Source organism: Canis lupus, chromosome 7 (assembly GCF_048164855.1).
Source record: "Canis lupus baileyi chromosome 7, mCanLup2.hap1, whole genome shotgun sequence".
In the NCBI taxonomy this organism is placed as follows: Eukaryota; Metazoa; Chordata; class Mammalia; order Carnivora; family Canidae; genus Canis; species Canis lupus.
Window position 1 is genome coordinate 48,798,933 of NC_132844.1, and position 27,778 is coordinate 48,826,710.

General features: G+C 35.3%; 1 protein-coding gene across 32 annotated transcripts in view; it reads left to right on the top strand.

Moving 5' to 3' along the window:
• The window catches only part of DST (dystonin), a 480,723-nt gene that overhangs the window by 423,854 nt on the left and 29,091 nt on the right, over nucleotides 1-27,778 (top strand). For all 32 annotated transcript variants that reach the window (XM_072832497.1, XM_072832507.1, XM_072832502.1 and 29 more), the window contains 17 exons: nucleotides 1,126-1,245; nucleotides 1,434-1,541; nucleotides 3,516-3,734; nucleotides 6,558-6,761; nucleotides 7,838-8,069; nucleotides 8,957-9,183; nucleotides 10,659-10,781; nucleotides 10,915-11,016; nucleotides 13,158-13,259; nucleotides 15,208-15,381; nucleotides 15,703-15,858; nucleotides 18,602-18,799; nucleotides 19,395-19,523; nucleotides 22,443-22,610; nucleotides 23,463-23,618; nucleotides 23,826-24,032; nucleotides 26,585-26,704. In XM_072832497.1, the coding sequence (XP_072688598.1) occupies nucleotides 1,126-1,245; nucleotides 1,434-1,541; nucleotides 3,516-3,734; nucleotides 6,558-6,761; nucleotides 7,838-8,069; nucleotides 8,957-9,183; nucleotides 10,659-10,781; nucleotides 10,915-11,016; nucleotides 13,158-13,259; nucleotides 15,208-15,381; nucleotides 15,703-15,858; nucleotides 18,602-18,799; nucleotides 19,395-19,523; nucleotides 22,443-22,610; nucleotides 23,463-23,618; nucleotides 23,826-24,032; nucleotides 26,585-26,704 (2,745 nt within the window). The remainder of the gene's footprint in view (nucleotides 1-1,125; nucleotides 1,246-1,433; nucleotides 1,542-3,515; nucleotides 3,735-6,557; nucleotides 6,762-7,837; nucleotides 8,070-8,956; nucleotides 9,184-10,658; nucleotides 10,782-10,914; nucleotides 11,017-13,157; nucleotides 13,260-15,207; nucleotides 15,382-15,702; nucleotides 15,859-18,601; nucleotides 18,800-19,394; nucleotides 19,524-22,442; nucleotides 22,611-23,462; nucleotides 23,619-23,825; nucleotides 24,033-26,584; nucleotides 26,705-27,778) is intronic.

Below are 27,778 nucleotides of genomic sequence, written 5' to 3' on the forward strand. Positions count from 1 at the left end.
TCTAACTGAGGCCTTGTAGTTACCATTTATACCACTGGTGCTCAGGGGGCACTTGCCCACTTTGCTCATTTACGATAACTGCTTGGCCCTGGGAGGCATTGGCTTCTGTCTGATGCAAGGTATCAAAAATGTTTATGCTCTTTGACTTGGTAGTCAGTTCCTTGTAGGAATCTACCCTAAAGAGCTAATTGGAGATGCCATTGGAGATTTCTATTTATTACAGGTTTGTTTATAAAATAGCAAAAAATGTGGTGAGCCTAAATAAAAATATCCAGGTATGCTAGAATACAATGATGTTATTTAAAATTAACATTTAAAGAATATGACATGGAAATGTTCTAAATGAAAGAGCAGGATATGAAACTGTTCATACAATATTATCCCAGACTTTTATAAATCTTTTTCAACTTCTGGAATAAAATTCACTAAAATACCAACAGTATTAACTCCAGGTTTTAATTTTCTTCTGTATATTTTTCTGTACTTTATGAATTTCTACCATGAATTATTGTTAAGATCAGGAAAATAAAACCTCTTAAAATATTTTAAGAATACTCTTGGACGTGTTTTTTGCTATTAAATGAGATGTAAAAAATTATACTTGAGATGCTTGGGGATATATTCTACATACAGAAACATACTTTGCACATGCGATTATCCACACATAGTCTGGTAAATAAATGTGAATATTTCATGAGTTTTGCTAGGAGTCTTATATGTAGATAACAGAATGCTGCCTGCATAGCATATGGATTACAGTGATGAGTGTAATGATTGAAAGATGGTATCCAGCTATTGACTTTTTGAGCTGTTCAGTTTGGACAGTACTCTTAAAAGAGAAAATCCTTATAATTACCAAAAAGAAGACAACAGAGTTAGCTGTCCAAAAATCATTATGCTGTGTTATATACTTAACGCATTTTAAGATCTTGTGTTTAATTACTCTGTGGGAAGTTCTCCTTTCTTATTACTTTAGTCATCATCATAAACTATTTCAGGATCCATGAAGAGATAATCTCAAAATTTCTACTTGTATAATTTGGATTTTTTAAAAAAATGTAGATAGGTATTTTTCTGGCACCAGTTATAGGAACTTACTGACCTAATTATTTATCTTTTGTTTAGTTTGACCAAGCAGCTGATGCCGAGTTATCCTGGATTACTGAAACCGAAAAGAAATTGATGTCTCTGGGTGACATCAGGCTTGAGCAAGACCAGACGTCTGCTCAGCTGCAGCTTCAAAAGGTGAAGAAGTGCATTTCCAATTATATCACAATTATTTGTTAGTGTGCCCCAAGTCTAGACAGTGTGTGCATGATTTATTTTGCAAGACCCCTCTAGTGTAACTTGGTATCTTTAACTACTTTGCCTGATTGTTTTCATTTTAGTCATACACTCTCTCTTTTTTTAATCTTTATTTTGGTAAATCACAGACATTCACCATGGAGATTTTGAGACACAAGGATATTATTGATGAACTTGTTAAATCTGGACATAAAATCATGGCCACATGCAGTGAAGAGGAAAAGCAATCAATGAAGGTATATAATCTAGTCTGTGTGACTGGTGATGAGACTCTTGAATAAATGGACTGCGTTGAGCTCTCAATCCTAGAGAAGCACATTTCCTTTATTCACAGCTGCCATTTAGACAGTTAAATCATTAGTTTTAAATAAGGCATTTTTCAGGCTTACAGAGTGACAGTAAAAGGAATATTCCTTAAGGGAATCACCCTGGGGACAATTTCTTTTTTTAATAGATGCTAAAGCTATTAAGGTTTGTGTCCTTGAATAATTGGCACACTTTAAACATTCAATTAATGTTTGCTGGATAACTGACATTATTATCAGTATAAATTGTTACTAGATGTGTCTGTCAACTGTTGTTTACATGCTTCAAAATATGTGGTTCTCTCTAATGCTGAAATCCATTGTGTGTAACATTTTGGTAAGTTGTATAGGAAAAACAGCTGAATAATTAAGGAAGCATCTAGTTTATGTATTTTAAATGATCCTTTAAATTGATGGAAAACCAGCCACAAGTAAGACCGTTTAGTTCAGTTCATAGACATCTGAGCAGACTAAAGAAATTAATGTATATTAATGCTTCTGATAGGAAAATATTCCACAGCAAAAAAGTTATACAAATGTCTATGCCTAAGATCACATTTTAGAGTATGCATTGCTTTTAAGGTATACCAGAGACAAAGTAATAGAATGTAACTATATAGTGATACTTCCTTTATTATTTATTCTGGCAATTCACTTATTTGTAATTGAACATTTATTATTTTTACAAAGATTTTACCATGAAAAATAGAGATCATCATAAAATAATTTCTCTGTCATTCTGCGGCTTATTAGATTACTTTTGTACTCTATCTTCTTCTGTTAGTTTATGATGTGAATTTATACCATAATCTAGATCACTGTGACCAGCTCCCAAAATATAGTGTATAGTATAATGTTCTACTCTGATTCTAATATATGTAATTAATTTTGTTGACTAGTAGTTCCTCTTACGATTTCATTTGTGAAAGGTAGTCCTTCTTTTTGGCTAGAAAGTAATGTTAATGTTGCTAGACTCTTATGAGCCTTGTTTTCAAATCTAGAAGATCTGCAAGACCTAGAAACGTAGTTGAAGAATTTTGCTTATTATATTTGGAAAGCTCAGTGTCTTATTCATAAAAACTTGAGGATATTTATTTATTTGTTTATATTTGGGGTTTTGTCACCTAATATTTGGAGGGGAGAGATTGTCATTAAATCCTGTGATTTTTGATGATGGCATAAAATCCATTATGTGACTACATCATTATTTATTAGCTTAGTCTCTAATTGTTGTATTTTTAAGATGTTTTCCACATTTTTGCTATTTTTTACATATATATGGGAAAATGTTCTTTTTTTTATTGTGGTAAGAATACAACATTAGCATATAGCAGAATATTATTCAGCCTTAAGAAGGAAGGCAATAGATGAACCTGAAGGATTTTTTTTTTTAAGTAATATCTACACACTCAACATGGGACTCAAACTTGTAACCCCGAGATCAAGAGGCACAGACTATGCTGACTAAGCCAGCCAGGTGCCCCTTAAAGTGTCTTTTTAAATTTTAATGAAATTTTATTAAAGGGGCACCTGAATGGTACAGTTGGTTAAGCATCTGCCTTCGGCCCAGGTCATGATCCCAGGGTCCTGGGATGAGCCCTGCCTTGGGCTCCCTGCTCAGCAGGGAGTCTGCTTCTTCATCGGCCCATCCCCGTGTTCGTGCTCTCTCTCTGTCCCTCACTGTCTCTCTGTCTCTTAAATAAATAAAATCTTTAATGTGATCTTTTATACATAGAAATAGTTACAATCTAAATGGGTTTTTAATGATTTAGTCATTAAACATACTGATTTGTTGAGTGCCTCCTTTGCACGAGGCATATAGTGCTAGAGAAAACATTTCTGGGGTACATGTGCTCTTTGGGCCTGCTTGGCCAGCTAAACACATTTCATTATCTTATTTTCTAGAAAAAACTGGATAAGGTACTGAAGAACTATGATGCTATCTGCCAGATAAACTCAGAGAGGTATCTACAGCTAGAACGGGCACAGTCCCTAGTTAACCAGTTCTGGGAAACTTATGAAGAGCTTTGGCCATGGCTGACAGAAATACAGAGAGTCATCTCTCAGCTTCCTGCCCCAGCCCTTGAATATGAGACACTAAGACAACAGCAGGAAGAACATCGGGTAAGATTGATGTTAAAGAGGATGTTGTATTCCTCATTAAAAGAGAGACATGATTGTTATGGTGTTTTTAGTACATGTGCTGAAGTACAAAGACAAATTGTTTCTCCTTTTTTTTTCACCTTCGACCTCTTTCGATGGTGTTTGCTCCTTTAAGTCTGTATGAGTAAACCAGAGAGTATATTTACATCTACAAATTTACTGTATTTTAAACATTAATAAAATAGCATTATGAAGCCCTCATTTCAGTAGTTACTTAAATATCAACATAGCTTAAAATTTTGCCATGGTTCGACTGAGAGAGGGTTCAAGACTATCAGAAAAAATCTGGAGTTCTTGTCATTTATGGACTTATGAACATAGTTGCTGTCTCCCAGATCTGTACAATTTGTACTCTGAGGAGGCTATTCATGTGTGCATGTGTGTACATGTGTGTATGCATGCATAAAAACTTAGTATATTACATCATTGTTTGAAGAATGTGACATACTTATTAATTTTGCTTGTTTACTTTGTTAATGTATTGGCACTGAAGAATATCTCTAAGTATTTCTTTAGAAGAGCTTTAGTCAACACTTAAATGCAAAATGGAAATTTTATTGAGTTCTGTCTACATCATCAGCAGGAGAAATACTTAAAAATTATGCAGAATTGAATTTAATTTTAGTATAAAGGTTTATTTGTGGCAGAAATCCTGATGGCTATCCACTGAATAAGTTCTAATATAAAATGTTCTATGGATTTCTTCTATTCTGAGGTGAGATTTGAGTAGCTAAGTTTCTTGCATAATATCAAATAATGAAAGGGTTATTATTGAATGATTATTGAATTTCAAAACAGAGTTAGTTTTCCCTTTTTAGCATAATCTTTCAGCTCTCAAATTTACAGTTTAATATATAAAGGAACTACCAAACTTTGTAGCTAAGTCTTCAAATTATTCAACGAAGTTATTCATATTTACAGCCTTCCAGAACAGCATTTTTTTCTGCAGCTCCACTGCTTCATTAACTTCAGCTCTATTTGAGAATATCTAGTTCATTCTAACCAAAAATGAAAAATGACTCCCAAGAGCTAGTTTCTATATGGTACATATTCTGAGGTCACACTAAGTACCTTTAGCGTGACGGGACACTCTTCTGGCAGTATGTTGCCAAAAATCATTTTGTTACATAGGAGGCAAAAGACATCTCCTGTTGGGCCCTTTTCTCCACACATCCACCCAAGGAGATATCTAGTACTACTAGACATCCAAAAAAGGAATGGTCTAAGAAAGGTTCGGCTCAGTACTTCCCAACTGAGGTGTCCAGTGGTGGTGCTACACAAATGAGATCTACCTAGATGCTAGGCAACTTAGGAAATATCAGCAGAGATTCGTCATTTTACCAGAGAGTCTCTTAAAAACTCAAAGTGTAAGCTGATTTTATAGCCATGCCTTGTAGTGTATTGAAACCAGAACATGTGTAACACATTCCTTTTTTGTGAGATTGTCTGTTAGCTGATATCAGCATTACTACCTCCATTCTGTAAGGCAGCATGAATGTATGATCTAATAAAATAAAACAAAACGAAAATAAGAAAATCTCAGCCTGGACCACACAGGAGCTAGATTGCAAACATGACTCTCCCATGTTCTTATGTCCAGAGGTTAGATTTGGACCACTCCTGTTCTCTTTTTAAATTGAATTTATGCTTAGTTAGCTCTTTTTCAAGACTTTTGAAACTACTTTCAGAAAAACTTCAAGAATAGTATTGGGGATTGTTGATAATGTAATGTACCAATTTCCTTAGTGGTTTTCAAAAGAATTTGTATTGCTGATTTTAGAGCACTTCAAAAAAAAATCTAGAGTTATGTGGCCGTATTGGTAATTCTTCTTGATGAATGATAAAAATGAAACCATTTGCAGGGGAAGATTGGTAGCTTTTCTCTAGACCATCTTCCCTGAATATAATTTTTCAGAGAAATTTTTGTTAGGGGCCAGGTTGCAAAATAGTTTGGAGATATACCTTCTGCTGAGGACAAGGAACTTCTGGTTAAAAAACCTAGCACTAATGTGATGCTCCTGAGTGCTACAGGGGGGCTAGCCTCAGAGAAACCTGGAAGCAAGGATGGATGTGGCTTTCGATTTGGCCCATCAAAAACTTAGGGAGGCCTAAGTTCTTAGGCCCAGTGGAGGCCCTAAGTTCTACGGAGTATAGATACTTAGGGTTCATTGGTCTCCTTAGAAGGAATGGGAGATTCCTGTCTTACACACTCATTAGTATAAATATCATTATATATATAACTACAATGCCTTGTGGGCTTATATCCTCTTAATTTAGCTTTATGTATGGTTTTTTTTTTCTCTCAGCAGTACGTCTACCCTCTGCTGAGCTTCTTTACTTTTCCTTCCTTTTCTTTCTTCCTTCCTTCATTTTAAATAATTTTTGCATATATCATGAGTGTACAGAAAGGGACACCAAGAGTTATGACTTGGTCTATAGATAGGGGACATAGTGTATTCCTAATTCTTTTATGTAATATGACCTTTGTCAAAGTGTACTGCTCTTGATGGGAAATGCATGATTAACTGGGATTCGTTATTTCACTCAACCAGCATTTTTGTATGTTATCCTTAAAGAGACTTTGACATGACCAGACTGTTGTTTATTCCTTCTGTCAGGGGCATCTCTTGCTGGCAAAGAGCAGTATGAGCCATCCTGTGTTAAATGCCTTGTGATGGGGAGGGTGTTTGGAGTCTCTTGCCAGCTGGATGCATTGGGCCTGTAGACAGCTGTAATATGGAGGCGTGACCCTAAGATACTGAGAAGCTGTTTGGTTTGTTATAGCAACTGCGAGAGTTGATAGCCGAACACAAGCCTCATATAGATAAGATGAACAAAACTGGGCCACAGTTACTGGAATTGAGCCCAGGTGAAGGCTTTTCTATCCAAGAGAAGTACGTGGCAGCTGACACCCTTTACAGTCAAATTAAAGAGGATGTCAAAAAGCGAGCCGTGGCATTGGATGAAGCTATTTCTCAATCTACTCAGGTAATCGTTTACACTAGAAGTATGATTGAGCTCTTCTGAACAGCAGAGCATGGAAAAGCATTTTCTTGAATCTCTTGATTAAATTTCAACCAAAATTATTTCACTCCATTAAATCTGAGTATTGATGTTTTGGCCTCACAGAGGTGGTATTTGCTTGGTCCCATCCTTATATTTCTCTGTCTCATTATAGATACAATACAAAATAATTTTCAGTGACTTAAGAAACATACAATTGTCATCATTGTCCAAATATTTAAGCAAGTGCTCATCCAGATAGAAAGGAATATTTACCTTTGGGAGAGATATAAGAAAGTGTTATTGTCAGTTATTAATGAGACACTCCCAAGAAAGCAATAAGAAGAAAGGCTGTAGAATGAGTAAGAAAGAAAAAATATGAAGTTGGAAATTGAGATTTTTATTTTTCAAAAATACTTTTTTTCAAGAAGTTGAATTTGAAATTATCTACAGATTTTCCATATTCAGAGCTGGGCTTTAATCATTAGATACACTGACATTAGAATGGTCCATTTTTTGGACCTGTGCCTGAGCGTGTTTTTTAACTTTGCTTTATTATCTGTGATACTTTTGCAGACAAAACTTTAAAATGCTTTCATGAATCTGATCATGTGTTTGACCATGAATGAAATTCTAACTTCTCTTACAATGTCAGAGAGGCTTTTGTTTTGTCTCATTTTTTAATATTTTTCAATTCAGAAAATTAACTTAAATACCTTTATTCTCATCAAAAATGTTCATGAATCTTACATTTAATAATAAAACTTTTTAGGATGTCAAAGTAATGAGTAAAAATGAACAAAACAATTTTGATAGAAAGATAGTTTATTGGACTTAATTTTTAAAATTCATTTGAATTATGATAAAACGAAGCAATGGGTAAGACGCTGATATCAGGTAGTTCAGTTAATACACTCAATTGAGTAGATATGTCAACAAAGAAGCAAAGATTTAATTCTCAATTGTGAGAATAGACGGGTTTTTTTTTTTTTTTCATTTAAATTTCCCTTGTGATGTCACAGGTCTTTCCCCCATAAATGATCCCTTTGATTTACTTCTAGTTCCACGACAAGATAGACCAAATACTTGAGAGCCTGGAACGCATCGTGGAGCGTTTGAGGCAGCCGCCTTCGATCTCAGCTGAGGTGGAAAAGATTAAGGAGCAAATCAGTGAGAATAAGAATGTGTCAGTAGATATGGAGAAGCTACAGCCATTGTATGAAACTCTTAAAAAGCGGGGAGAGGAAATGATTGCAAGATCTGAGGGTACTGACAAAGACATATCTGCCAAAGGTAATAATTTCAGAATAAGGAAACAATTGAGCTTTATTTTTAAAGTAATTCTAGACTTTCATGCTGTTTACTGACAGTCCAGTTGCATAACAAAATACCAGATTTTAGAAAAGGTATTACCAGTGAGATTGAAAGGCTGTGTGCTTAAATCCCTCATTAATGTTTTCCTGTGTTTGTAGAATCAGTTACATACACAATGTACCATTATGCAAAAGCCATATGTTCTCTGGGACTTTTAAACTACTTGTTTAAAGGACGATGCTAATAACACCAAACCTAGGGTTTTGGGATTTCCTCTTACTGATTACACACTACTTTATATAATGGGTACCACAGAATGGGTATTCCCATAGCCACAGAAATGGCAACCATGACCTTAGCCAGCTGTCCTAAAGATAGGAAGCTGGGCGGTCAAAAGTAAAAACACACACATAGATTAGTGGAAGTTTATGATAAGGGTACTCTAGAAACAAGCCCAAAATACATATCCTACATTGTTATATTCCTAGGACGGAACAGACATTGTTATTCTTGATTTGGAGAGCTTAGGTGGTTATTTCATTTTCTTTGGAACGAAGGTCAGCCTTGGTGAATTTGAAACTTGATAAGCTTAGGTCTACTCTGAGCTCACTTGCCTTTGAGCATGTACTTTCGTGAGAAAGAGCCTTGGTTCCTGAAGAATGGTGGGATACCCTGAGATCTTGCATTTTTCTGGAATATGCTGTGTTGGGCCTGGTGATACCCTATAGACTGGGGTCAACCAAAATTGGATCCAGTGTTAGATACTTGGCAAATTGAATAAATGTTGCTGTCTGAACTAAAACATTCTGCTTTATTGCTTAAATGGTGCTAACAGATTGCCTTTTTGATACTATTTTGTGTCATAGCTGTTCAAGATAAGCTTGACCAAATGGTTTTCATTTGGGAGAACATACACACACTGGTGGAAGAAAGGGAAGCCAAACTACTGGATGTAATGGAATTAGCCGAAAAGTTCTGGTGTGATCACATGTCATTGGTAGTAACTACTAAAGATACACAAGATTTCATCCGGGATCTAGAGGATCCTGGAATTGATCCCTCAGTAGTAAAACAGCAGCAAGAAGCAGCAGAGGTAAGCAGAAAATCTCCTTTAAAGCTAAAAAAAATAGTTGCAGTATAATGAAACCTGTATTCTGTTGATAAATATTCAGAATTGCTGTTAAAATTTGTATCTCACTCTCAAAGTGGAATGCTTAGTGATGTAGTAGGAGATTATACCCACAAATTTCACTTAGAGAGTATGGATTTTAAAAGTTCCTTTTCATCCCCACTGCTTCCGCCTTATTTCAGGACATTGTTAGCTCTGTTTTTGGCTTCTGAAGTCATCCAAAGTGGTAGCCCTACCTGCAGAGTCTCTTTCCTTGCCAGGCTTCAAGCTTTGCCATGCATGAGTTCTCTCTCTAGATCCGCTCTTAACTGGTTAAAAGCCCCTCTGAGACATCCACTGCCTACTGAATAAAATCCAAAGTCCCTACAGCAGCATACTGGCCTTTCACATCCTAGCATAGTCCAGCCTGTGTTTCCAAAGCCATTTTGTTCTGCTACTCCTTTATTAGAAAGTGGCTTCCCCTAGCACTGCTGTGTGCTCCTTCTAGTCTCTGTTATCTGTGTACATTTGTTTCCTTGAGTGGAATGGCCCTATTTTTATTTGTACCCCCAACACCTAATTCAAGGCTTGGTTTGTGTTAGGTGTTTCTCTACTAAATAAATGTATTTAATGAAGAAGATGAAAGCAAAATAGAACACTGCATTTTTTCTTTTTTGGTAGTTTACAAGTCCTAGGGAAATGACATAAAATATAAATCCAGAGCTAGATTATCCTTAATCTACTAACAAGTACTAACAAGTACATTAAGTTGTCTGAAGTTTTCAAACTCATATTTTACTTGTGCCTATTTTGTTCTATTTTATTCTTTTAAGATCTACTCTTAGCAGCTTTCAGATATACAATACAGTAGTATTAACAACTACAGTCACCTTGCTGCACTTATAATCCCATGACTTCTTTTTTAATAACTGTAAGTTTGTATTTTTGACCCCCTTCATCCATTTCTTCTTCCCCCACTCCCTGACTCTGGCAACCACCAATCTGTTCTCTGTATCTGTAAACTTGGTTTTCTTGTGTGGGGAGGGAGTAGGGGTTTTTAGATTTTTTTTTTTTAGATTAACCTCTATTTTATTATTTTTTTTAATTAACCTCTATTTTAAGTGAATATTGCCAAACTGTTTTGTTTGAAAAACAAGATATATTTCTACACTTTGCATTGTTACTAATATTTAAAGGAAGTTGTTCTGGTATTTGTTACATAGAATTAATTCTTTAAATATTGTTTTGATAATAAACATTTGATGTCTGTTACAAAGGACACTGTTTTTTCTTTAATATATTTCTTCTTATTGAAAAAATTTGTTGCAGAAGCTTGGAAAAGAGAAAGCAGTAAATTGATCATAATCCCACCTCCTAAAAATAGCTCCAATTAGTATCTTTGTGTGCATCTTTTTAGTTCCAGTGTGTTTTTGCTTAAAGGCTCTTATTTCATATTGTAGGCCATAAAGGAAGAAATAGATGGACTACAGGAAGAGCTGGATATGGTTATTAACCTGGGTTCTGAACTCATTGCTGCATGTGGGGAACCTGATAAGCCCATTGTCAAGAAGAGTATAGATGAGGTACAGCTAGCATATTTCCTTCTCTCCCTATAATGCATTTGTAAAGAGATCTTATATAACTAAAGTACATTTGATAGAAGAAGTTGAAAACTTAACCGGTGACCCTAAAAGAGTTCTAATATTTATGTCATAGTTAAATTCAGCATGGGAGTCTCTAAATAAGGCTTGGAAAGACCGGGTGGACAAACTTGAGGAGGCGATGCAGGCTGCTGTCCAGTACCAAGATGGACTGCAGGTAAGAGGGCCATGGCCGGTCTGCTGGGGGAAGAATCCCTGACTGAGGTCTATGGACTCTCACGTGGGCATCGCCCAGGGGCTGCAAGCGCGCATGCAGTTGCCTCGGCTACTTTAGTTGGCTTTTTCCCTTATAGAAGGTTATTTCTTGATATGTGTGTAGATCTCTAAAGGCATTTAAGTACATTGTGATACACATAGTGAAATTTACATTGAAGAGAAAAATACTAATGTTTAAAACATTGCAATGGTTCAGCACCAGACAGTGAGATGGAACCGAATTGAAGTTCTCTTCTAGAGTTGAGTGGAGTAAGATGAAAGGAGTAAACACCATCTAAAAATACCACTGAGTTTAACGAAAGTCAGAAGTAAAGAGATTTGATGTGAAGCCAGGATTCCCTGTGGACTAAAATAGATTTCTGTTTTATTAGGTCATAATCTGTTTTGTAAAATGCTTTTCTTCCTTTCCATATACATAATTCCTTCTCGCAGTTGTTTTGCACGTCCCTTAAGGGCTCTCATTCGGTTTATTAACCGTGTTTTAAGTTTCTTCCTGTTTTATGAAAAATCGTCACAGGAAGCCAGCTTAGGGACATTTCTCTCCCTACCTTCTTCAACAGTATTCCATTTCCTAACAGGCTGGCCAGCGTTGACTCTGTCAACCCTCCTACCGTATGGAAAAAGCCCTTCTGAGTATTTCCATAACACCAAGTGAATATTTTTAAAGCTCAGATGAGAACATCTTTTCCTTTTTATTATGCCATTCCATTTCTATATTTGTAAAAATAAATATCACAAGCCAGGCTTTATGCCAGCTGAAAGTGTTTTGAACTTTGGAAATATATGAAAAAATTCACTACAAATAATATCTTATATAACTCTCCTCCTCCCCTTACTTTTTAGCCAAAGAGATAATTTATTTGTTAGGTTTCAATGGCCATTAAGTAATTGGGCTCCAGCCTCCAGTTTGTGAGACCAGGTCATGATTTTCCCATTCTATTGGTAAATGATGAGTTGTGCCTTCTCCATGGCTAGAGATGGCACTGCCACAGTTTGCAGCCTTTTGACCTCAGGAGCCATTAGCCATAGAGGTCACTAGCTAGGCAATCAGGACTTATGGTCTCTTTTTACCCCTGCTAGAAAAACGAGGCCCACTAATAGGTAAGTAGCATCACCTGTGGGAATGAAGGGCCACTTCATTTATTAAATAGCTGGGGCTAGCTAGAGCTAGATGTGGTGTTTTTTGTTTTTTGTTTTTGTGGGGTTTTTTTCTTTTTTTTCTTTTCTTTTTTTAGAGCTAGATGTTAAAAGGTCCAGAAGCTCTCGACATTTCAGGGTTTGACTGTAAAGTAAAATAAATTTTATTTCCCAGGTTGCTGCTTAATTAAGTTCTTGGGTTTATTATTGATAACCAAAAATACCAAATAGTTTCCAAGATTATTATTTTTCCTATATAGTCTGGGAACTTCATTAAAGTCCATTATAATTTTCTGTACTCGGTATCGGAAAGAAATGTGAATTGTGCCTTTCTAAAATGTTTATATTACCTAAAAAGAGGAGGAAAAATAGATTCTGTAGTCTGTGTTGTAATTCAGAATAATGGTCATAATATTAATCTTTGTAGGTGCAAGATTTTAATGCTTATCTAAATAATATGTAAGGCTTTAGCTGGGCCAAAGATTTTGCTCAAGTGCTAAACAATAAACTTCTTGCCTATTTGAATAAGCAGATGGATTTGAATCTTTTTCTTTCAATATATTTATATAATCTGCCTCTTAGATATAAGAAAGCATGAAGAAATATCTTTCATATGATTAAATTATAACACTTTTTTTTTCAAACGCACGTTTTTAAAAGTCCTGATTAGTTTTCTAAAAAGTTTTCAGAAAAGAATTTCCTTTGCAAAAAAAAAAAAAAAAGAATTTCCTTTGCAAACTTGGATGCAGAATTGGAGGTTACATCTTTGCATATTTGGGACAACTTTTTCAATATATTGTTGCTTTTATCTAGGTGAACCATCTTTGAAAAATAGTCTCATTCCATAATACCTGTATAGATTTATGATTGTACTTTTCTGTAACACTTGATGTTACAGCATGATTTCAGATGTACTAATGACTCACGGACTAATGTGTTTTTCAGGCAATATTTGACTGGGTAGATATTGCAGGTGGTAAATTAGCTTCAATGTCACCAATTGGAACAGATCTTGAAACTGTCAAGCAGCAGATTGAAGAGCTAAAGGTATGCATGGGGTTCATTAATTTCAAAGACTGCATTTTTATGTTTTTTATTCATGGGATTCTTTACACAAATTTATTTTACATAATTGAAGTATTAACATTTTGATCATGAAACTGGTTTAACATGATGCTTCTCCATAATGAGCAGCATGTAAGTGCTCATTAAATGATAAAGAATACTAGTTTTCTTCTTATTAACAATACCTATTCATTATAGAGAAGTCAGAAAATCCCAATAAGCATAAAAGGTGGCTTTTTTTTTTTTAAAGCCGCCCAAAATGTTATGTACCTAGAGGCAACTACTCTTAAGATTTGATTTATAGCCTTTTAGATATCCTCATGTTGGGAACACAGTGAGGAGGGGAAGAGATTTATGGGGGTGTGGGGATGTGTTTTATATATATGTAGCTCATACTAAAGGGTTTTTCTAATTTCAGATTCAGTAGTGTTTCATTGCCCTCAGTACACATAAAGCAATATTTTTGTTTTCTTCAGTGGATCAGAGTAATCCACATAGTCTAACAGGCTAAAGAAACATCCCTGGTATAATAGTGTTTCCCAAAATGTTTGTTTTGTAAAAATGTTTGTTATTTTCCATCTTCTTTCCTCTGTAATTTTTGCTTTTGTGGTTCTTGATCTCCAGCTGTTAAAATGGCTGGACTGGTTTCCTCTTTGAATTCCTCTGTGCTGCTGCTGATTCATCCCAAGTGGGATTAGCTGTTTCCTTCCTAATTTCAAGTTTCCATCCACAGAGACATCACACCGTTTTCAATGAACTCTATGAGATTTTTATATACAATTGTTACCTGGCTTTAAGATTGTAGTATCTTCATCTCTAAGTGTGATCTAGAATATTTCACTGAGAAATTATTATCATCATTAGATTACAATTTTTTTCCCCTTAACTTTATGTGGCTTTGTGGTAAACACCTGATAATACTTTATGTACATTCACAGGTGTATAGTTTTGGATATTTGCATATATCTTGGTAGTTTTCATACAGCAGGGTGCCTAGGAGTGCTTTCTCTGAAATCAGGTTGTCTGAGATTATATCCCAGTGCATCTACTTTCTTAGCCAAACAATCTTGGGACAGTTATCTAACTGGTCTCACTTTCATAAGTTTAGCTTAAATTGAGAATAAAATTATATATAAAATTATTTTCTTTGTAAGCTTGTTGGAAACTAAGTATTCATGATACCTTAGTTATTATTTTTTATTATTGCTTTTATGTTTGAAAAAAGTTAAGGGACTGTTTAGCCACTAATGACTTACTATTTAATGATTTACTATTACAGATTAAAACTAAATTTTATGAAAGGACAGTTTCCTACTACAAGCAACCATTTGCTCACCTGTGTTGGTTGGCAAAGCCAAGATTATTAAATACATGTTTAGTGAGTGCTGGGGAAAAAAATAGTGTTATTCTGAGTCAGCAATGGGTGAGGCATAGGAATAACTAAATATAAATGAACAGAGCACAGCTACAGAAAACATAAAATGTTCAATGGATGCAAGATGTATGTATGTTTTTGAGCAGGCCACGTTAATCTGAGTTTCTTAGCGTTATTTTTGGGAGGTTTCATATATTTCAGTTTTTTTTTATTTTATTTTCTATAATTTCAAAGCTCACATATTGAATATATATAGACAGTGGAATAAGGTTAGCCTTGAAATTTCTTAGTTTTTTACTGTAGAGAACAAAAGGGTGAAATATCAAAATTATAAATAGAAATATCTTCCCATCATAAAACAATGAGTAAAGAAAAAAGACTTCCTTCATCTCTTTTTATTTATAATTCTTTTGTATTAGATTTTTATTCCTCTTCACCTCCCTGGCTATAAGAAGTATGAATTAGTATAAATATTGAATCCATAGAATTTTTTTGTTTTAAAATTTTGATTTATAACAAATTTTCCTTGTATATCTTTTTTTTTTCTTTAAAAAGCAATTTAAGTCAGAGGCCTACCAACAACAGATTGAAATGGAGAGATTGAACCATCAAGCAGAGCTTTTGCTGAAGAAAGTGACAGAAGAAAGTGACAAACACACCGTTCAAGACCCACTAATGGAGCTAAAACTGATATGGGATAGTCTGGATGAAAGAATTATCAACAGACAGGTAAACACTGATACTTTTGTTAAGAAGTTAGAGAAGTTCAATTTCCTATATTAAGGTAAAATCATCACTAAAAGATAGAATTAGGCAATTAGGTACATAAACTTTTGACGCCCCTAAATTCTTATTTTATTGGAATTCTTCCTGCCTCTCACATGCCATTTTTAATCACAAGGAATCTCAAACTTAAAATGTAGGGTATGGTTATTGGATATGCTCATGGAATTACACAGCATGCAACAATTGATTTTTTTTTTTGCCTTTGTTATTTTTATAAATAATATTGACTTCATATGGATTTTCTTCCTCTCCACTTTTTTGCAGCATAAGCTGGAAGGTGCTCTGTTAGCACTGGGCCAGTTCCAGCATGCCCTGGATGAGCTGCTCACGTGGCTGACACACACAGAGGGCCTGCTAAGTGAGCAGAAACCTGTGGGAGGAGACCCGAAGGCCATTGAAATTGAACTAGCCAAACATCATGTATGTAGCTCTCCTTGTGTGCTGTTTCTCTATGCATTCTTAGTGTCATCAGATTGTTTTCTGGTACATTTCCTCTTTATGTGTTTTTCAAGTTTATGATTTTAGCACAGGTTCACATTTCACGTTTGTAACTGACAGCTGAACTACTTAACACACACTTTTTAAACGACTGCAATCACAATTTTTTCTCACTATTCAAGGCAGTTGTTAAAAACAGCAAGGATGGGAAACTTCTGGCTAAGTTTTAAGGTTGCATGGCAAACATTGGTTTAAATCCCTGATTATCCCTGTCACTGGATTGACATAGCCTAGTTTTAAAAATTGCTGGGGAAAGCCAACAAGTCGGTGGCTCAAAATATTCCACTGTGGGCAGTGTGTATGTTTTTTCTCTAGTTACCCTTATCTCTGTGTGTCTCACCTGCTGCTTGTCTGGCATATCTAACATCTTTATTTTTCCTAGATATCTCTTGCTATGTGGGCGTTTGTTCTTCAGTCTCTGTGTCTCTTATTTCTCACTGGCTTTCTGTTTCTTAGTCCTTTTCTTTCTGAGTTAGTCTTTAACAGTATTTACTATGTTTAAAAGGGTTTTAATATGTCCTGAACTTGATTTAAAGCTTAAAATGAAAAATTTTGATCTTGAGATACATGCAAAACAACTTTATATTGTTGTCATCTTTGTGACGTTTGGTTGACAGTTCCTAATAGAAAATTCCCTATCTCTGTACAGCTTGAAGAGTTTAGGGAGGAGGAAAGCATGGAGCTGATCACAGCAGGCCCCAAACTGCCAGGGGGAGGCATCTTCTGGGTTTAGATGATACCTAGGTCATCAGAGCAGACCTCACAGGGGTTGAGAGCAGAGCCCTAGCTTATTACGATAAAGTTCATTTGCCTAGAAGAATAAATCCTGAAACCCATTTGTTAGAATCTTTGTGCAAATGAATGAAGCCATTGACTTGGCCAGGAAAAATGAGATAAATAAATTTTTCACAGAGAAAAAAAATGAAAAGAAAATTCTCTATTTCATAAGTCAATGGGGTTAATGAATAATAAGTTACACTCAGTAGAGTTTATCCTGACAGTCAACTGTCTTTCATAGAACTTTTAGCATTCACATTAATAGCGGCATCTTATCTAAGGTTAGGTTCTAGAAAATGTTTGATAATTTTACATATTTATTATCATATTAAAATGAAAGGTAGGTTCTTGGTACTTTACTATCATGATAAAGTTTTTTAGTATTCTTGCTTTAGTTTCTCTTCTTTCATACTTTTCCCTATAGTAATTGTACTGTACTTTCAATTTCTCTCCCACTTGGAGTGCCTGGGGGGCTCACTCAGTTAAGTGTCGACTCTTGGTTTCGGCTCAGGTCACAATCTCAGGGTCGTCTGGGGAGTCTGTTTGTCACTCTGCTCCTCCCCTTGCTCACACAAGTGTGCACGCTCACTCGCTCTCTGTCTTTCTTTATTAAAAAGGTCTTTTTAAAAATTTTTCTCTCCCTTTTTTACCTGGTTCTGCCTATATAGTCATTGCCTAATGATACCTGATGAGGCAATTAGGGCTTATTTAGTATTTTTTATTATTTAATGTCTGTCTTACACCTCTGTAAGAGCAATAATGACTAGTCAGACTGACTCTGCATAAAAAAATATTTATTCTTGTAGTGTAAGTTTATATAGTGTTTACATTTTCATAAACTTAGCAGTTATCCTTAAAAGCAACATATGTCAATGATAGGAATTTTATAGAATACAGTAAGGGTGAGAACATGACACACTCTGATCCAGTTATTTAGGCAGGGCATGAGTTAGGGATCTTTTATTTCTGTTTATCTATCTTTGAGCAGTTAGAAATCTCCTCCTCCTTTCTCCTTCCATTTCTTAAAGGTCAGAAGTTAAAGGGCTTAAAATCACCAGCATAGTTACTGGAAGAAGGGAGGAATGTTTCTATCCCTCTCCTATTTTCTCCTCTGGTTCTTAGGCTCTGCCTTATGTGGTAGGACTTAAACCATTTAGAAGAATGAATTTTATGGAATTACCTTTATATTTTGACCACAAGAAGATTTAACTCTTATCTTGGAAAGTGATTAATAGTACTGTTAACCTGTCAAAGTACATGCTTTTTATAAAGATCACTCCTTTTTAAAAATTGTTTTCTAAAAAAAAAAAATTGTTTACTGAAGACATGAAAATTAAATTCCATTAAAATGAGTTTGAATCAAATGAAAACTTTTGGAACCTTTTAATTATAATCCCCAGATATTTAATGTCTTTAATTTCAAGATTATTCTAATGGGAAGAACTAACAAAATGTTCTTATATAATCATTTCAGGGGCTGTTGGTAGACTAAAGGTATATCCAGGAAAGCTGCAAAGTTAAGAGAAAAGAAGTCCAACATTTTAACACATTCTTGTACTAAAATTCTATGCATATGATGTTTTTGCTTCAGGAAGTCTTATACTCGGGATCCCTGGGTGGCGCAGCGGTTTGGCGCCTGCCTTTGGCCCAGGGCGCGATCCTGGAGACCCAGGATCGAATCCCACATCGGGCTCCCGGTGCATGGAGCCTGCTTCTCCCTCTGTCTGTGTCTCTGCCTCTCTCTCTCTCTGTAACTATCATAAATAAATAAAAATTAAAAAAAAAAAAAAAAAAAAGGAAGTCTTATACTCAGCGAATAAAAGATGTGTTAAAAGTGATGTTAACAGGTTATGAGCTAGTAAACACAGTGTTATCTTAATACTTTCAGGTGCTTCAAAATGATGTATTAGCTCATCAGTCTACAGTGGAAGCCGTTAATAAAGCAGGAAATGATCTAATTGAATCAAGTGCAGGAGAAGAAGCAAGCAACCTTCAGAACAAGCTAGAGGTTTTAAATCAACGCTGGCAAAATGTTTTGGAAAAAACAGAACAAAGGAAGCAGCAGCTGGATGGTGCCTTGCGCCAGGTGAATAAGAAAATAAATTCTCAAACTTTCGTTGGCCTGTGAGACCAAAATAGCATGGAATTCTGGGGTGCCTGGGTGGCTCAGTTGGTTAAGCGCCCAACTCTTGGTTTCTGCTCAGGTCATGATCTCAGGGTCATCGGATTGAGGCCAGTTATCAGGCTTCGCATTCAGTTGGGAGTCTGCTTGAGATTCTTTCTCCCTCTGTCTTTGCCCCTCCCACACCCCTGTGCTCTTTCTCTCTGTCTGTCTCTCTCTCTGTATCTCTCTCTCTAAAAGAAGTAAATTAAAAAAAAATTAGCATGGAATCCTTTCATTGGTTTGCAGACCCTTATTTAATTTTTATACCTCAAGGAGAGAGTAAAAATAAGTGGGATAAAGAACAGAGCAGATGAGAAGGCAGCCCTCTGGTTCTTAGTGTAATAGTCTTATCTGCCAGAGCTCTCATGATGAGGAAAGGCAGGCAAATCCATTTGCACCTGCCTGTTCTTAAGAATGCATAGAGAAGCTTAGCAGGCGGGGATTGTTTAAACCTTGTTTTCTGCTCGAAAGTGACAATGTGTTTATGGCCCAAACTTAAAACTCTCTATCACTCCAGGCCAAAGGGTTCCATGGTGAGATTGAGGATTTGCATCAGTGGCTAACTGACACAGAGCGTCATCTCTTAGCATCCAAACCTTTGGGAGGTTTACCGGAAACAGCCAGGGAGCAGCTTAATGCCCACATGGTAAGTATATTATTTCCAACAGCTCTAGCCTCCGATTAAGACACTGACCATTTTGTGTGGGCCCTGGTGATAAATAAATTGTGGGAGAAGGTTTAAAGGATATACGGTTTTACAGTAGAAATATTTATGTGTAAGTGCTAGAAACGCCATTTATCGATTAAAATTTTCAAGTCAGAACCTACTCTTTATTTCAAAGATTAGTGTGTCAGTATCTGAAAAAAGGTTTTAGAAGTCTGGACTTCTAAAGACTTTTAAAAGCAAACTTATCCCCATAAAATGATGAGCTTATATGGATAGTAATACAACATAGTATAAATTATAAACTGTCATACAATTGAGTGAAAAGAAAAATCCCTAAAGTAATCAGAATTGACTTAAAAATTATTGCTGTAAGCATGATATCCCCACCTAGTTTCCTAGAAGGATGGAAAATATGTTCTTGTTCTGTTCAAGAGTTACTTGTTTGTTTGTTGTAGTGGTGATGGGGCTGTATCATAAACTTCACACCTATACCAGCTGTGGACAAGAGGAGGCTTCTGTTTAATTGTCCATTTGGGAGTATTGTGCCCTTGGGCCATTCCCACCCCGATTCTGTGGCACTGTCAACTCCTAAACATAAGGAGAAATATATAATGAAACTTGAGACTCTGGCTTTCTTTCACAGAAATGTGGACTGACGAATTAAATTTAGACTTCGATTTATTGACAATTCCTATTCATTTACATTGTAACTCAGCTTTAGAAGTTCTAAGAGAAAACCGTCTGTTTCAGATTTTGGAAACGCATCCTCTTTTATACTTGTGAATTTTCATCAGAAGAATGTTTAATATTCAAATACTGATAATTACTAACTTGGGAAATTAAAGGAGAAGTACTTAGAGATTAGGCAAAAGAAATGGGCCATTATGCATTAAAGCCTGTCTTCTTTATTAGATGTCCAGTGTTGTTGTAAGAGCTTATTTGAAACAGCACTTAGTTGTACATAATTTTAAATTTGGTGCTTCGAATAGGAAGTGTCTTATAGGGGTTGAGAAGAAACACAACAGAGGTAGCATCTGATTAATTTTATAGTTGCTGTGAGCAATTAAAATCAATTCTAACAATCCAGTATAGAATCTCCTAGAAACCTTTAATGTATATTCATTGTTTTAGAAAATTACTGTGTACGTGGTAGTTTTGTTGTTACTGTCATTTTTTTTGGTGCCATAGGGGACCCATTTGTTTTACTTAAAAAAATAATTGACTAAGTAATAATTTGGCAGTCTTTTCCATAAAACCTGACTTCCAGATACTTCTTACTTTCCTGGAATTACCTACATAGTTATTACAGTGTCCATTAAGTATAAGCTTAATGATTTCTTACACAAACATGCTTGGGATTATTACAAATATTTTTTAAATGTTGACTTAGAAGAATAAAACAAAAAGGTAGAAAGCAAAGAGCTTATCTTAGAAATACTTTACTTTTGGAAAAATATTGCTATACATATCCACTTGGTTTGGGTGAGGTATTTAAAATGAATTTGCTTTAACACAATATAATTGTAAATTCGTGATTTAAGGAATTCTAAACAGTTATTGGTACTTGTTAATATCATTTTAGTGGTACTCTTTTTTTTAAAGATTTTATTTATTTATTCATAGAGAGAGAGGCAGAGACACAGGCAGAGGGAGAAGCAGGCTCCATGCAGGGAGCCCGATGTGGGACTCAATCCCTGGTCTCCAGGATCACACCCCAGGCTGCAGGCAGCGCCAAACCGCTGCGCCACCTGGGCTGCCCAGTAGTGCTCTTTTGATTTGGTTGTGTTAGAAATGAAGGAAGCTAAAAAAAAAAAAAAGAAATGAAGGAAGCTAGAAAACTTGGAATATTACAGTTTCCTAAGATTTAGCTATATTTAAAAGTTTTACTTTAGGATTAAAGGCTTTTGGTGGATGATCTTATAACAATGTTTAGAAAGTTTTTTGTTTTTTGTTTTTTTTTTTTAGGGTTAAAGAAATTACAAAGTTTTGAGAGCATAAAATGTTCTGGAGTTTATACTAATGGTTGCATATCTTTGTGAATACACTAAAAAACACTAAATTGTACATTTTAAAATGGTGAACTTTATGAATTATTCCTCAGTTTTAAAAACTATTGAAATGTGTTACTACAGATGTTAGACACAGAATATAGTTTTCAGTGGGATCTGTAATTTGACCCATATTATAGTTGAACCAATGAAATAGAGCTGGTCTTAAGTTTTTGCATGAATGTACCTTTTTTAATTGATATTAAATCTTTAATTTGTCTTCATAATTTTTAAATATTTTCTGTAGAAGAAACATACTGCATTCCAATTGAAAGCTTTAAAAATGTTATAAAGGAGAGTAATATTTGTAGTACCACAAGTTTGTTTTTTGTGATTCCAAAATCTGAATAATCAGCTTCAAGTGTCTAACAATTTAGTCTTTAGTTTCTATTCATTATTTGTCTTCTGAGCATAGGGATGAATCATACCAAAAATTACCACAGCCATTGTTTCACAATTTGAGGAGAGACTTAGAAAACCCATTTTACAGAGAAGGAAACTGAGGCCCAGAGAAGTTAAATTACTTGCTCAGAGTCACAGACCTGATTGGTTACAGTACAGTGAATAACTTTCTTGATAACATTTAAAATATTACTTCGCAAACTTTAGCATGCTGGAAAGGACTAATAATGATAGCACCATTCCTGAAATTTCTGGCAGAACAGAGTATGTCTATAAGTTTAGGTGTTGTTTCAATAGAGTGAAAAATGTGAATGTGTCAGGGCTATTCTGTATGTTGGATACAGGTGAATATATGATCAGAGGCTTGGGATTGATGACCTGGAAAAGAACCTCTTGGATTTTATTCTCTTATTTAAAATGATATAACTTGGGGGGTATCTCAATTTAGGAAATCTGTGCTGCCTTTGATGTTAAAGAAGAAATATATAAAAGTCTGATGCAGAAAGGCCAGCAGATGCTTGCAAGATGCCCCAAATCTGCAGAGACAATTGACCAAGACTTAAACAACTTGAAAGAAAAATGGGAATCGGTGGAAACCAAACTCAATGAAAGGAAGGTATATGCTTTAATTAAAATGTCATAGAATGAACACTTTCATTGTTTTATTTCATGGGATTTACTTTATCTCTGAGTAGAATTATCAGTGGAACTTTTAATGATCTGTGTTTAAATTTTCTCTGTATACATTTGGAGATTTCAGGGGGTTGGTTGAAAATAGTATTCTCTTTTAACACAGGAGAAAAGAGTGAAAGCAGTTTATTCAAACAGATCATAGATCTAGTGTTACTAGGTATATCTTTAAATTTGTGAACCACTCGGATTCTGGATTGTTAAATAATTCTAATCACAGTTATTTATGTGTGTAGTAGGGAGGGAAAGAGGGAGGTCAAGAGAGTGAGATGATTGTGTATATAATAAGCACTTCCATAACAAAAGTCCATGAAAAGGAATTAAAATTATCACTGTTTAATGCTATAAGAAAAATGATAGGCTAGGAATACTAGATTGTGTGCCCTCACTGACAGAACATAATGTATATATATTTCATAGTATTTTGACCCCCAAAATTAATCATGTGAATGTCAAGTTTTCTTTCTACAGATTTCTGTTTAGTAATTGTGTTCTGTCGTTAAATGCCCCAAAATCACAATTTTAGTTTATATTAGATTTTTCTTTTTAGCTGCAGTGAGATCTTTTCACTATACTTAAAGAAGTTTGGTTTGCCAGTATTTTAGTGAAGGCTCATTACATTCATCAACTGTTTAGGTAATATAGAAATACAGATTAGGTATAAATAAAGTGTGGATGGGAAGGAAATCTGCCAGAGTGTGGTTAAACTGGGGTGGGAGGCACGGAGGGAGGGAGGGAAATTAAATATCATCAGATACTAAATAATCTGTCTTCTCAGACTAAATTGGAAGAGGCCCTCAACTTGGCAATGGAGTTCCACAATTCTCTCCAAGACTTCATCAATTGGTTAACCCAGGCTGAACAGACCCTCAATGTAGCTTCTCGGCCAAGTCTTATCTTGGACACAGTTTTGTTTCAAATTGATGAACACAAGGTATGTTGTAACTCAGATGGATTAGCATTCTCATTTCAGACCTTTTTAGACAACAGACTGTGTTAATGTCAGAAGCATGAATTTGGTAGTTTGAAAACTTTGTTTTGTCCTTTAAAATGGTTTCAGCTTATGGCACTAGAAGCATTTTTAAGATAGAACAGTTTTTCATTTGTTTCTAATCCCACCCCTTTTTTTTCTTTGGGAAAGGTCTTTGCAAATGAAGTAAATTCTCACCGTGAGCAGATAATAGAGCTGGACAAAACTGGAACCCACCTGAAATATTTCAGTCAGAAACAAGATGTTGTCCTAATTAAGAATCTGTTGATCAGTGTACAGAGTCGATGGGAAAAGGTAGTTCAACGGTTAGTAGAAAGAGGAAGATCTTTGGATGATGCAAGGAAGAGAGCCAAGCAGGTAAACCTTTATAAAACTCTCTGAACTTGGCAAAAAATCATTTCTAGGTGTTGCAATATACATTATGCTGTTAAAGTACTTTTATTACAGGCTGAATTAGCTGTAACAATCATGGCACAAGGTCAAGGTATTTATTTCCTAAATGGGCTGTGGCCTAAGATTCTATGGTGACTTCACTTTTTGCCCTGGCAGCACCTTCCAGTCCTGGGGACTAATCTTGAAAAGTCTGATTATAGCTTGGCTTTGTGGAGTAACTGTTATCATTAAGGTCCAGAAAGAGACTCAGATTTTTTGTTAATACATTTGTTTATTTTTCCCTTTGCCCTTGCAACCTCTACTCTCATAGCCAGAGTAAGTCATCGTTCTTTATTATATCGCTATCTTGTGTTTAGTTCCTAAGCCAGGTTTGGTCCACAGACTCTCAGGGGTGAGAGGCAGACACTTGACCCTCTAGGCAGCTTCTTGAAAGAGCTGATTCTGTGTCTGAGTTGCTGGGTACTCCTCACCTCTCTGAATCTGCACTTGTTGACAGGCTCTGCTTTCTTCTCTAGTGTTTTGATACAGCTCCACCCTGCTTTTATTTTTTTTATTTTTATTTTTTCCACCCTGCTTTTAAATTAATTGTTTGAACCTTTTAGGGCTGTTTTTTTCCTTGTCCTTTCAATTATAGAATGTCACGAATCTCACAAGGAACGCCCCCTACTCTCTTCACCTATTATTCCTATTCCATTCTTAGACTAAACACAGAGGAGAAGTAAAGTTACGTGTCTCTGTACTCCAGGGAAGAGAGAGATACACCCGCCTTGGTTGGCATGTATCTTAGAATCTTACTGGAAACTCAGTGCAATGTTGTGGCTGAATTTTCTAATGATTCTTTTTGCCCCATTTAGTTGCATTTTTCTATAACTGGCTTTGGGCTCCATTCTTTTGGGGAGCCAGGCTAAAAGATGTCATGGGAGTCACATGTTTCATTGTTCAAAGTTCTCAGCATAAATTTGTTAAAAGCTTTAGAAATGACAAATTGCATTGTTGTAGGATTACATGCTGTATTCTTTCTTTTTGAGTGGGATGTATGATGTGTTCAGTGTTATCAGTGAGTGTGAATATAATCAGTCTCTTAATGTTTTTTTAAGACAATATTAACAATAAGCCTGACATTCTTCTCTCTACCAATGTAGCAGTGTCCTCTGTAGTGTGGGCATTGCTTGGGTTATGAGCATTTAATTTATAAAAGTATTTCTCCATGTTGTGTATTTTTATTTTTTCATTTTGTTTAATATGTAAGGATTTTCTACTGCTTTGTGGTGCAAAAATATAGCATTTCTTTTATTTATGTGACTTAAAAATAGTTTTTAAAGCAGGACGAGTCTTAGAACCTATGCATTTGTGTCATTAAACTTGCCATCTGTTGTATAGCCTACAGTATTTATAGTAGGACTACCAAACACTGTGACTATTTCTTTATTTCTTATCATTGTACTATCTTAGTTTAGGGTTCAAATGTGGATCATAGTTCTCTCACTTTGGCAGTTTCTATGCCTCTTCTGGCCTCTGTATTTTCATATTTAGATTAATTGGACTTGTGGGAAGGATGTATCCAGAGAACAGGTTTGCGATGAGATGATCTCATCGGGCCCTGCCAGCTTTGTGATCCCGTGCTCTTGTGCTTACTGCTAAGTGTCTTTTTGTTATTTCATTATTCATGTGCTTTGATATAAAACAGATTTTATTTTGATTACTTCAGTTTTTTGTTATGTATCTGTTCACTTAAGTTTATTATGAGAAATAATTTATAACCAATTTCACAATTTGGTATCCAAAAATAGTACCTGTTAGTTCTCTGTGATAAACAGAAAAGAGACTGTGGCTGAAATCAAGTATACATAGCACCAGAATATCACAAGGTCATAGATGCCAAAGAGAATTATACTTTTTTAGAAATCACATCCCATGGGCGCTCTTACATATAGAACCAGTAAGTGAGGCACAGGCATTAATTTGAGGATTTTGATAGCAGCAATAAAGATATTGAACTCCCTTTGTATTAAATAGGAATGCTATGGCCTTTTTTTGTTGTTGTTCTTGTTACTTTTTAAGACCAGTTTATAAATTTTATCCTTCATCTCTCCCTTTTTGTTCTTTTCCTTAACATGGAAATGAAACACTTTAGAAATAAACTCAGATCTGTCAATGACAGCAAATAAAATTCTCTTGACAGTTTACATTAGTAACTCAGCAAAAGGAAAGGGAAGGAATTTTTCTCTGGTGTTCCCTGTTTCTAGGTTCATTTCTGTTTCTGTTAAAGTTTATGTGTTTGAATGAGTTAACTACAAAGTGACTGTGGGGGCATGACCACAGAAGCCAGGGGTTACGAAGACATTTGTGATCCTATGGAGCTACTACTTACTACATTTTTCTTTTTTAGGAGAAATTTAAATTAATAATTTTAAACATTTTCATTAACATAAATTTCTATTAAAAATATGCTAGACTTAAAATATAGCGAACACACCAGAAAATTTTCTAGACAGAGATGTGCATTTCTTTTACAGTTCCATGAAGCTTGGAGTAAACTTATGGAATGGCTAGAGGAATCAGAAAAATCTTTGGACTCTGAACTGGAAATCGCCAACGATCCAGACAAGATAAAAACACAACTTGCACAGCATAAGGTGGGTCAACAAGAAAAGTATATAGGTCATTCTGTATCTCAAAATTCACTTTTAAATTCTTACTTGGTGCTATATTGATTCATCACTAGAAAAAATGGACCTCCATTAAATTTAAAACTGATTGCCCTTTGCATTGGTGGCAGTAGTATCTTTACTCTCTGCTGACCATTCCACTACGATTCTAGGGCTAATTGTTAAAAGAAAAAATACGAAATTAAAACTGGAAGTATTCTATAATTTATAACATAAAAGATTTATAGGAGTTCAGAGTTGGCATTTCAGTTTTTCACTGTCTTGTCTTGTAATTTCTTTCATAGACCAAATGCTATGGAGAAGCTAACTTTATAACAAAAAGTAATGCAAATTTTGCCATACAAACGTTTAGTGGAGACAATTGGTTGCTTCTACACAAACTGGTATTTTATTGTCTATGTGTGGTATATGGAATTCCATCCTTACCCTCAAAGACACATGGTGGCTTCCTTATGTAGACTGGAAGGTGTAGAAACATATTATTTTATATTTTTTACCTTTTATATTCATACCACATGACATTCAAAGAACAATCCCCTCATCCTCCTCAGCCTTTTGGATTTGGGTCTGTCATTCTGGTTATAAAGTGATCATGAGCCCTCAGAGTGAGTATATGGGTAAAAGGTCCTGCAGAAACAGTTTTATTGTTGTAAGCATCTATATATATATTATTGCTTGAAACATGATAATTTTATAAAAGCTGGAAAAAATTAGAGTGATGTAGGGTTTATCATCATCAGAAAATTCTAGCCATCATCTTCGTACAAGTTGATTGCTTCCATGGGTAGTTCAGACTAACCTCAGGAAGTCATGATCCTCAAGTGGCCAAAAGAAACACTGTGCACCTGTTTTTTTGACTAGAGGAAAACTTGTGAGTGGCTTGTCTGCTGGCACCCTCTGCCCATGGGCTGCCACATTCAGTACTAACAGTACAGTGACAGTGAGCAGCACCTTCCTTCCCTCACCTCTGATGGAAAAATGAGAGCCTCCTTCTCAAAATAGAATGCTTATTTGCACTTGAACATAGATATCATGTCATGT